General features: G+C 48.6%; 1 protein-coding gene across 1 annotated transcript; it reads right to left on the bottom strand.

The window, feature by feature from the left end:
* Positions 1–678: 678 nt before the first annotated feature.
* On the bottom strand, positions 679–4,011 carry LOC144611254 (tubulin alpha-3 chain-like). The gene is made up of 5 exons (XM_078430294.1): positions 3,877–4,011; positions 3,291–3,513; positions 3,006–3,154; positions 1,614–2,294; positions 679–972 (listed from the first exon to the last, which is right to left on the bottom strand). Exons 1-5 carry the CDS (start codon positions 4,009–4,011, stop codon positions 679–681), a joined length of 1,482 nt encoding a protein of 493 aa, XP_078286420.1.
* Between the last annotated feature and the right edge of the window lie 7,616 nt (positions 4,012–11,627).

The following is an 11,627-nucleotide window of genomic DNA, read 5'->3' as shown; positions in this document are numbered from 1 at the left end:
AAGAACGTCCTTTAATTTTAAGGCTATGACCTCTAGTCCTAGACTCTCCCGCTCGGTGGGCCGAAGGGCCCGTTTCCGCGCTGTATCTCTAAAATGAACTAGAAATCTGATCAGATCGAAGAGAAATAATGATTTTAGGACCTCCAGCAGATAGGCCAGGCTGTTCCCTCCCCAATGTAGGGCCCTCTACATATTGCCCGAGGAAAGCTTCCTGAACACATTGGACAAACCCCACAACATCTAAACCGTTGGCACTGCGGCAGTCCTAGTCTACATTGGGAAAGTTCAAATCCCATCGGACAACTGTTGCACCAGCATATATGTTCCCCTAATTCCAGTTCACTATTTGGGGAACAATAATCCAGTCGCAACAAGGTGATCACTTCCAGCTATGACTCATCCCGTTGTTCCTGTATAAAGCTCTAATTTAATTCTCCTCCCCTTCAACATGCTCTGTAGTCGTCGATTGTAAGCAGACACAATCTCAGAGGGATTTTTCAAACTAATTTATTTTCAGACTTAAATGTGTGCGTAATGCTAAAATTGTATTGCTAAATATAATATTTTTAACATTGCTTAATATTGCGTAATATTGCTAAAATTACTTTCTAAAATTTTAGGTATTCTGTAAGGTAAAATATCATATTTGATTCAATGTTTAACTTAAAATAATGTCGTCTATTCTTCCTCTTCTGCTCTCGCGAGATCGGCGGAGTCCAGCGCCACCTCTTCGTAGTCCTTCTCCAGCGACGCCATGTCCTCCCGCGCGTCCTGGAACTCCCCTTCCTCCAGTCCCTCGCCCACGTACCAGTGGACAAAAGCTCGCTTGGCGTACATCTTGTCGAACTTGAGGTTGAGGCGGGTCCACGCCATGGAGATGGCGGTGGTGTTGCTCAGCATGCAGAGGGCGCGTTGCACCTTGGCCAGGTCGCCCCCCGGCACTACGGTCGGAGGCTGGTAGTTGATGCCCACCTGCGGGGGATGGAAAGAACAAAACGTTGAAATTCAATTCGTGGAACCCACTCAATTGGCTCAATGCGAAACATTTGTGTTCGGCCCAGCCCATTCGCTCTAAAAAACCCCTGCAACGGGACAAATGCAACGCTTTGCTTTGCCGCAGGGCGGCGCTGTAAGGCGGGAGTCTTGCAATTTGGAAGTGATGCAATTCTTTACTTCCTGTCCCACCATAAGTGGAACGTTTCCTGGAGTATTCTATCTCAAGGATTCCTCGGTTAAAATGTGCCAATGTTCCCATTGGATCACTCCCGTCTCTGCGCCCAACAATCCCAACAATTTCATCCTCACCCTACTCACTCCATAGCGCTCCCTTCAGGGCTGTGCCCAAACCTGTGCTATTGAGGACTGGACTCAAGACTTGAGGTGGAAGAACTTCCAGGGAGTATTCCATTGTTTGCAGTGCTCCGATAAGGATGGATTGAGGTGTTGAGTAGGGAGCGCATAACATGGGAGGGAGGGAGGTTTTCTGTCCAATTATTCTGAATGAAAAAAGGGACATTTATTGAACAGGTGTAGATGCACCATTCTCCTGGGGTATCGCTTTTTCGTTGTCAATGTCCCATCTTGCCAGCCATTACCCCAAACCCTCCACTCACTTTGAACCCGGTCGGGCACCAGTCCACGAACTGGATGGAGCGCTTGGTCTTGATGGTAGCGATGGAGGCGTTGACGTCCTTGGGCACCACGTCCCCGCGGTACAGCATGCAGCACGCCATGTACTTGCCCTGGCGGGGATCGCACTTTACCATCTGGTTGGCCGGCTCGAAGCAAGAGTTGGTGATTTCGGGGACAGAGAGTTGCTCGTGGAAAGCCTTCTCGGCCGAAATCAGGGGCGCATAGGTGACGAGCGGGAAGTGGATACGCGGGTAGGGGACCAGGTTGGTTTGGAACTCAGTCAGGTCCACGTTGAGGGCGCCGTCGAAGCGCAGCGAGGCGGTGATGGACGACACGATCTGCGCCATAAGGCGATTGAGGTTGGTGTAGGTGGGCCGCTCGATGTCGAGATTCCGCCGGCACACGTCGTAAATAGCCTCGTTGTCCACCATGAAGGCGCAGTCGGAATGCTCCAGGGTGCAGTGGGTGACCAGCACCGAGTTGTAGGGCTCGACCACGGCGGTGGAGATCTGCGGCGCCGGGTACACGGCAAACTCCAGCTTGGATTTCTTGCCGTAGTCGACGGAGAGTCTCTCCATGAGGAGGGAGGTGAAGCCCGAGCCGGTGCCGCCCCCAAAACTGTGGAAGATGAGGAACCCCTGGAGTCCGGTGCACAGATCGGCCTGAGGGGAGGAAAGCGGAAATCGTGAATAGAAGACCGGATATGACTTTCGTGAGCTTCCTACCTACCACAGTGGTTGGGCATAAGTGGATGCCTCTGGGATGAAGGAACCAGATTGTTCTTTTACTTCCACTCAACACGTACATCGAGAATAAACTGGCAGTCAGGGATCGTCCTATTTATCACAACGCATCTGTCCAAATGGCTTTCGAAAATCTTATGTGCCAATGGCTTACCTCGAGTGATTGCAAAGTAGCCCTACCTTAAATTTGGGCGGAAATGTAGGTAAAGTTATAAAATTCGAATTAGGCATCATTCGGAGTACACAATGTGGTTCTGGTTTACGCATTCCGTGAAGGACGGCGAGGCTTAGGCAAGGGTGCAGAAGAAATTTACCAGAAAGAATGCTTCATCCAGTCGAGGCTATTAGGAAAGGTTAAGGAAAGGATGGGCAAGTTGGGAGTTTATTGTCTGAAATATGGGAGGATAGGGGAGATCTGATAAAAGTGTATAAAATATGAAAAGCATAGATGAGATCCCATTTTTTTCCGAAACCATTTCCATTACGCAAATTTCAAGTTGGAAGGAGAAAGTTAGAAAGTATGGTCGGTGCATAATAGAAATACTAGGGACGGCCCCGGACAGGAAACTGATCCCGGAAGTGCGGAAGTAACGAAGGTATTATATGAAGTTCTATTGCGAACCAACTTACCACCTTCCGGATTCGATCCAGGACTAAGTCCACGATCTCCTTGCCGACGGAGCAGTGACCCCGGGCGTAGTTATTCGCCGCGTCCTCCTTTCCGGTGATGAGCTGCTCGGGGTGGAAGAGCTGCCGGTAAGTTCCGGTCCGCACCTCATCTGTAGAGGGGAGGGGGGGGGGGGGGAGCAGCAACTAGAGAATTAACCTGCGACACACACATGCTCCAACCCACATGTCAGGGTAGGATTTGTGATCATGCAGAACGTATCAGTACTCTTCCCCCAGCCACCTTACCGATCACCGTGGGTTCCAGGTCGATGAACACGGCCCGCGGGACGTGCTTGCCCGCTCCCGTCTCGCTGAAGAAGGTGCTGAACGAGTCGTCGCCGCCTCCGATGGTCTTGTCGCTGGGCATCTGTCCATCCGGCTGGATCCCGTGCTCCAGGCAATACAGCTCCCAGCAAGCGTTGCCGATCTGGCACCCGGCCTGGCCGATGTGGACTGAAACACACTCGCGCTGGAGGCGATGGGAAATACAAAAAGATAATATTCACCATTGCAACTCATTGACACCAGAGGGACTGGGGCAGTAACAGATGCTGGATCACCCATCCCTTCCCAATTGTAGTAGATATTTTCCACTACAGCCCGTTCGCCAATAAATGCGAACATTAAAAAAAACGAACATTTGTGGAAAACCCGATCGATTGGGGGCAAGGTAAAGCTGCGGATGAGGAACCAATATGTCCCGCTCAAGGTGTGAATGGAACCTCCGGTCAACAGGTAAAACCGGACGTGGAAGGTGATTGGTGAGCGCTCCGCTGTGTGGCCCGGCTCGATGGAACGCGGCGGCGCTGGGGGTTCTGTCACGTGGGCTCACCATCCTGTCCCTCTGTTGTCGCGGCGGTCGATGGCGGATGTCGCCGCTCGCCCTATTTATACCGCCGGCCCGCTCAGCATCAGCGGCCTCTGATTGGCCTCCAGGGACAATTGACCCGCGGTTGCTCGGAGACATTGTAGTAAACAAAGGCCGGCGGATTGTCCGCGGTGATGCGCGTCACAATTGAGCTGAGGAATAGCACTTAGCAACGAGCAGACGTATTTTATCCATCTGATTTCAGCCAACATCATTCAGCCACCAACCCCTCCCCCAACCCGCCCACCTACATCCCAGCAGTGGGTGGAATCATATGGCACTGAAACAGGCCTTTCGGCCCACCTGACTATCATATCATATCATATCATATATATACAGCCGGAAACAGGCCTTTTTTCGGCCCACCAAGTCCGTGCCGCCCAGCGATCCCCGCACATTAACACTATCCTACACCCACTAGGGACAATTTTTTTTTTTTTTACATTTACCCAGCCAATTAACCTACATACCTGTACGTCTTTGGAGTGTGGGAGGAAACCGAAGATCTCGGAGAAAACCCACGCAGGTCACGGGGAGAACGTACAAACTCCTTACAGTGCAGCACCCGTAGTCAGGATCGAACCTGAGTCTCCGGCGCTGCATTCGCTGTAAAGCAGCAACTCTACCGCTGCGCTACCGTTAGACAATAGACAATAGGTGCAGGAGGACGCCATTCGGCCCTTCGAGCCAGCACCGCCATTCAATGTGATCATGGCTGATCATTCTCAATCAGTACCCCGTTCTTGCCTTCTCCCCATACCCCCTGACTCCGCTATCCTTAAGAGCTCTATCTAGCTCTCTCTTGAATGCATTTAGAGAATTGGTCTCCACTGCCTTCTGAGGCAGAGAATTCGACAGATTTACAACTCTCTGACTGAAAACTTTTTTCCTCACCTCAGTTCTAAATGGCCTATCCCTTATTCGTTCTGAAAAGGGGTCTCGACAAAAAAACCTCACCCATTTCGTTCTCTCCCGAGATGCTGCCTGACCTGCTGAGTTACTCCAGCAATTTTTGAATAAATACCTACGATTTGTACCAGCATCTGCAGTTATTTTCTTATACCACTGATTCTTAAACTGTGGCCCCTTGTTCTGCACTCCCCCAACATTGGGAACATGTTTCCTGCCTCTAACGTGTCCAACCCCTTAATAATCTTATACGTTTCGATAAGATCTACTCTCATCCTTCGAAATTCCAGTGTATACAAGCCTTGTCGCTCCAGTCTTTCAACATATGACAGTCCCGCCATTCCGGGAATTAACCTAGTAAACCTACGCTGCACGCCCTCAATAGCAAGAATATCCTTCCTCAAATTTGGAGACCAAAACTGCACACAGCCCTCCAGGTGCGGTCGCACTAGGGCTCTGTACAACTGCAGAAGGACTTCTTTGCTCCTATACTCAACTCCTCTTGTTATGAAGGGCAACATTCCATTGGCTTTCTTCACTGCCTGCTGTACCTGCATGCTTCCTTTCAGTTTATTCACAAAATGCTGGAGTAACTCAGCAGGTCAGGCAGCATCTCGGGAGAGAAGGAATGGGTGACGTTTCGGGTCGAGACCCTTCTTCAGACTGATGAATTCCTTTCAGTGACTGATGCACTAGGACACCCAGATCTCGATGTACGTCCCCTGTTCCTAACTTGACACCATTAAGATAATACTCTGCCTTCCTATTCTTGCCACCAAAGTGGATAACCTCACACTTATCCACATTAAACTGCATCTGCCAAGCATCCGCCCACTCACACAACCTGTCCAAGTCACCCTGCAACCTCATAGCATCTTCCTCACAGTTCACAGTACCACTCAGCTTTGTATCATCTGCAAATTTGCTAATGGTACTTTTAATCCCTTCATCCAAGTCATTAATGTATATTGTAAATAGTTGCTATCCCAGCACCGAGCCTTGCGGTACCCCACCAGTTACTGCCTGCCAGTAAGGTTAGTCAAGCATGATTTCCCCTTCGTAAATCCATGCTGACTCGGAACAATCCTGTTACTACTATCCAAATACTCCACAATTTCGTCTTTTATTATTGACTCCAGCATCTTCCCCACCACTGATGTCAGACTAACTGGTCTATAATTTCCCATTTTCTCTCTCCCTCCTTTCTTAAAAAGTGGGACAACATTTGCTACCCTCCAATCCACAGGAACTGATCCTGAATCTATAGAACATTGGAAAATGATCACCAATGCGTCCACAATTTCTAGCGCCACCTCCTTAAGTACTCTGGGATGCAGACCATCAGGCCCTGGGGATTTATTAGCCTACAGTCCCATCAGTCTACACAACACCATTTCCTGCCTAATGTGGATTTCCTTCAGTTCCTCCGTCACCCGAGGATCTCTGGCCACTAGAACATCTGGGAGACTGCTTGTATCTTCCTTAGTGAAGACAGAACCAAAGTACCGGTTCAACTCGTCTGCCATTTCCTTGTTCCCCATAATAAATTCCCCCGCTTCTGTCTTCAAGGGACCCACATTTGCCTTGACAATTTGTTTCCTCTTTACATACCTAAAAAAGCTGTTACTATCCTTTATATTATTGGCTAGTTTACCCTCGTACCTCATCTTTTCTCCCCGTATTGCCTTCTTAATCATCTTCTGTTGCTCTTTAAAAGAGTTCCAATCCGCTGGCTTCCCACTCTTCTTTGCTTTGTTGTACTTCTCTTTTATTTCTATGCTGTCCTTGACTTCCCTTGTCAGCCACGGGTGCCTCTTACCCCCCTTGGAATCTTTCCTCCTCTTTGGGATAAGTTGATCCTGCAACGTCTGCATTATTCACAGGAAGACCTGCCGATGCGGAAAATACTCCTTACATCTTCTTTCAGCCTCTACCTTCCACCCATACCATCTGGTCTCCAAAAGAGTAGGCCATGGGCAAGAAAATACGCCAGTGCCTCTACTTCTTCCGCAGTGTAGTTGAATTCCCCATGTGTCCAATTGATCGTCCCAAGTTCAGGATGGATCACAACTTGGTTTACAAACAGCTTTGACAAAGAGCGGGAAAGATGGCAGAGGATCGTGGATGTAGCCCTGTCCATCAGAAAGACCAACTTCTCCCATGAGTTTTACATGCACTTCACGCCCTCTCGGGAGCGAACATAATCAAGTACCACACACACACACGCAAGCACGCGCGCGCGCACGCACGCACGCACGCACACACACACACACACACACGCACACACGGCCATTTCATCTTCTTCCCCCTACCGTCCGGCAGAAGATACAAAGCCTAGAAAGCCTGTATCACCAGATTGGGGGCAGGTTCATTCTTACTGTTTCCATAAGCGAAGGTCTAATTCCTGATCGTCCAATCTATATCGTTGCTCCCCTTGCAGTTTTTTTAATCAGCACTTTTTCAGTAGCTGCAACATTATGTTTATTTTTTCCTTTTCCCTTACCTGATGTATTCATGTATTGTATGATCCGAATGGATAGCGTGCAGACAACGTTGTTCACTGTATCTCGATTCAAGCGGCTATAGTAATGCATTAACTTTAAACAGATATACATAGAAACATGGAAAAGTATGTGCAGCAGTAGGCCATTTGGCCCTACGAGCCAGCACCGCCATTCAATATTATCATGGGTGATAATCTATCAGTACCCCGTTCCTGCTTTTCCCTCCTATCCCTTGATCCCTTTAGCCCAAAGAGCTAAGTCTAACTCTCTCTTTAAAACAACCAGTGAATTGGCCTCCGCTGACTTCTGTGGCAGGGAATTCCACAGATTCACAACTCTCTGGGTGAAGAAGATTTTCCTCATCTAACTCCTAAATGGCCTACCCCTCAGGGCCGTTTTTACAGCATTATGGGCCCCCGGGCAAAGCAGTATACTGGGCCCCCTACCGTTACTCTCTCCCACCCCCCTTTCCCTACCAGCCCCCCCCCCGTCGTGCCGGCGAAAAGCACTTACCGAAAAGCACTTAGCGATGGACTTAGGGTGCTACATTGTTGCGAAAAGCACTTACAGATCGCTGTGAGAATCACTTAGGGACCGAAAATATTGCGAAAAAAGCATTTATTGAACCTACATTTTTAAAGTAGTATTTATTTATTGCAAGTCACTTAACATACACAGATCAGCATGGGGCCCCTATGCTCGCGGGGCCCCGGGCAATTGCCCATCAGGCCCATGCGTTAAGACGGCCCTGCTACCCCTTGTGTAGGGGGTAGTAACTGTGTAACTGCGACCCCTGGTTCTGAACTCCCCCACCATCGGGAACATTTTTTCTGCATCTTGCCTGTCCAATCCTTTAAGAAATTTATGTTTCTATAAGATCCCCTCTCATCCTTCTAAATTTTCCAGTGAATACAAGCCCGGTCGACCCATTCATCATATGTCAGTCCGGCCACCCCGGGAATTAATCAGGTGAACCCACGCTGCACTCCCTCAATAACGATAGTGTCCTTCCTCAAATTAGGAGATCAGAATTGCAAACAATACTACGGGTGCGGTTTCACCAGGTCCCTGTACAACTGCAGTTGGACCCCCTTGCTCCTAAACGCCTATCCTCTCGCAATGAAGGCCAACATGCCATTAGCTTCCTTCACTTCAGTGACTGATGCACAAACACACCCATGTCTCGTTGCACCTCCCGTTTTCCTGTTCTGAGAACGTTCAGATAATCTGCCTTCATGTTCTTGCCTCTAAAGTGGATAACCTCACATTTATCCACATTATACTGCATCTGCCATGCATCTGCCCACTCACCCAACGTATCCAAGTCACGCTGCAGCCTCAAAGCACCCTCCTTGCAGCTCACTCCGCCCCCCAGCTTTCTGTCATCCGGAAACTTGGAGATGTCACATATAATTCCCTCATCTAAATCGTTAACAAATATTGTAAATAACTGGGGTCCCAGCATGGCACCTTGCGGCACCCCACTGGTCACTGCCTGCCATTCTGAAAAGGGCCCGTTAATTTCTACTCTTTGCTTCCTGTCTGCCAACCAGTTCTCTATCCATGTCAAAACCCTACCCCCAATACCATGTGCTCTAATTTTGAACACTGATGTATTGTGTGGGACCCTGTCAATGGCTTTTTCAATGTCCAGATACACCACATCCACTGGTTCTCCTTTATCCATTCCACTTGTTACATCCTAAAAAAATTCCAGAAGATTAATCAAGCATCAAGATTAATTTCATAATTACGTATACCATCAAGTTTGAGAATCTCCTCCCTTGGGAAGGAGACTGTGAGCGGTCACTTTATCCACGGCCCTGGTGATCTTGTACAACTCTATACCATAAACCATCACCTACTACATCCGAATGAAAAAGCCCCAGTCTACCCAGCCTATCCCTACATCTCAGGATAGCAAGACCAGGAAGGAGACGTTTTGAGAAATCATAATCATAATCGTAATTTATTAGCCAAGTATGTTTCGCAACATAGGAGAAATTTGGTTTGCCACACAGTCATACCAAAAAAGAATCAAGAAACAAAACTACAAAAATCTGCCACAAACATCCACCACAGCGGCTCCCCCACATTCCCCACTGCGATGGACGGGGGAGACGGACCATCCGCAGCTGGCGATCGAGCTTCCACGTCGGGGCAGTCGAAGCACCCGCATCGGGGCGGTGGAACTCCTGCTGCTTGGAGTTCCCGAAGTCGGTGGCTAAAACCAGGGACCGTGAGCTCCGTGATGTTAAAGTTGACACGGATACGACACTGAAAAAGGCGCATCTCCGTCGAAGAAAGAGATAAGAAAAGTCCCCCCCCCCCCAAACCCCCCCCACACCACACCAACCCCTCCCTCCCCATCATCACTCCCCACATAATACAAACCTAAAGATAAACTTCAGACCCCCTCTTCCTAGATTCATGTCGTTGATCTGACCCCCGGAAACACTGAAGTGAAGCGGCAAGGAATAAGGAAGTAGTTCTCGATGATCTGGTCGGCGCAACGTCAGCCCCCACCGATGAACCGTCATACCTCCCAGTTCATACCGCCATACCTCTCCCAGTTCATCACACAAACAGCTTCCCGCCATAGAAACGTAGGTTCAGAAGGAGGCCATTTGGCCCTTCGATCGAGTTCCGCCATTTATTGTGATCATGGCTGATCATCGACAATCAGTAACCTGTGCATCGACAATCAGTAACGTGTGCCCCATATTTCCTGATTCCACTAGCCCCTAGAGCTCTACCAAATTCTCTTTTATATTCACCCTCTGATTTGGCCTCCTCTGCCTTCTGTGGTAGAGAATTCCACAAATTTACAACTCTGTGGATGAAAAAGTTTCTTCTCGCCTCAGTTTTAAATGGGTTCCCCTTAATTCTTAGACTGTGGCCCCGGTTCTGGACTCCCCTAACATTGACAATAGTTTTACTGCATATAGCTTGTCCAATCATTTTATAGTTTTATACGTCTCTATAAAATCCCACATCATCCGTCTAAACTCCAGAGAATACAAGCCCAGCCTTTCCAATCTTTCCTCATATGATGTAAGAAAATAACACCAGATGCTGGTGCAAATCGAAGGTATTTATTCACAAAATGCTGGAGTAACTCAGCGGGTCAGGCAGCATCTCAGGAGAGAAGGAATGGGTGACGTTTCGGGTCGAGACCCTTCTTCAGACCGACGTTTCGGGTCGAGACCCTTCTTCAGCCCGAAGGGAGTATGAAGAAGGGTCTCGACCCGAAAGTCACCCATTCCTTCTCTCCTGAGATGCTGCCTGACCCGCTGAGTTACTCCAGCATGCTGTGAATAAATGTCCTCATATGATAGTCCCGCCATCCCAGGGATTAACCTCGTGAACCCACGCTGCACTGCCTCAACAGCAAGGATGTCCTTCCTTAAATTAGGAGACCAAAACTGGAGACAATACTCCAGATGTGGTATCACCAGGGCCCGATACAACTGCTGAAGGACTCCATATTACTCCTATACTAAAGTCCTTTCGTTATGAAGGCCAACATGTCATTAGTGTAATGTCCTCTGTAAGACCCTGTTGTGGCTAGCACAATGAATATACGCCCGACATCTTGTAAGAAGATTTTATTACTGATCCTTCACCAGGAAACTTCTAGAAGGTCACCTGACCTCAGACACAAGGCACAAACCCATTGGCCCTAGAAGGTCACCTGACCTCAGACACAAGGCACAAGCCCATTGGCCCGCTTCTGCTCTTGGCCTCAAGGGGGCACTGGCATTTACATTACATATACATCACATCTCCACGGCGGCACTGGCATTTACATTACATATACATCACAATTAGCTTTCTTCACTGCCTGCTGTGCCTGCACGCTTATTGTCAGTGATGGGTGTACAAGGACACCCAGGTCTCGTTGCACCTCCCCTTTACCTAACCAGACACTATTGGGATAGTAATCTGCCTCCTTGTTTTTGCCGCCAAAATAGATAACCTCACATTTATCTATACGATGCTGCTTCTGGCATGCATCTACCATCTCACTCAACCTGTCCAAGTCACCCAGCAACCTCCCCACATCCTCTTCGCATTTCACAATGCCACCCAGCTTTGTGTCATCTGCAGATTTTCTAGTGTGACTTTTATTTCCAGCATCCAAATCATTAATATATATCGCGAATGCGACGTTATTACCCCTTTATTAATAGATTCCTGCATCTTCCTCACCACCGGCTAACAGGTCTTTCATTCCCCGTTTTCTCTTTCGCTCCTTTCATGAAACGTGGGATAACATTAGCTACCCTCCAATCCACAAGG

The sequence above is a fragment of the Rhinoraja longicauda genome, chromosome 39 (assembly GCF_053455715.1).
Source record: "Rhinoraja longicauda isolate Sanriku21f chromosome 39, sRhiLon1.1, whole genome shotgun sequence".
Classification (NCBI taxonomy): domain Eukaryota; kingdom Metazoa; phylum Chordata; class Chondrichthyes; order Rajiformes; family Arhynchobatidae; genus Rhinoraja; species Rhinoraja longicauda.
The sequence above is the reverse complement of the archived record's forward strand: the minus strand, read 5'-3'. Positions and strand labels throughout refer to the sequence as shown.

Coding starts and splice junctions, on each gene's coding strand:
- LOC144611254 (XM_078430294.1), bottom strand. CDS start 4,011: ATGTCTCCGAGCAACCGCGGGTCAATTGTCCCTGGAGGCCAATCAGAG. Junction 3,514..3,876: donor GACAACAGAGGGACAGGATG/GTGAGCCCACGT, acceptor CATCGCCTCCAG/CGCGAGTGTGTTTCAGTCCA. Junction 3,155..3,290: donor CCTGGAACCCACGGTGATCG/GTAAGGTGGCTG, acceptor TCCCCTCTACAG/ATGAGGTGCGGACCGGAACT.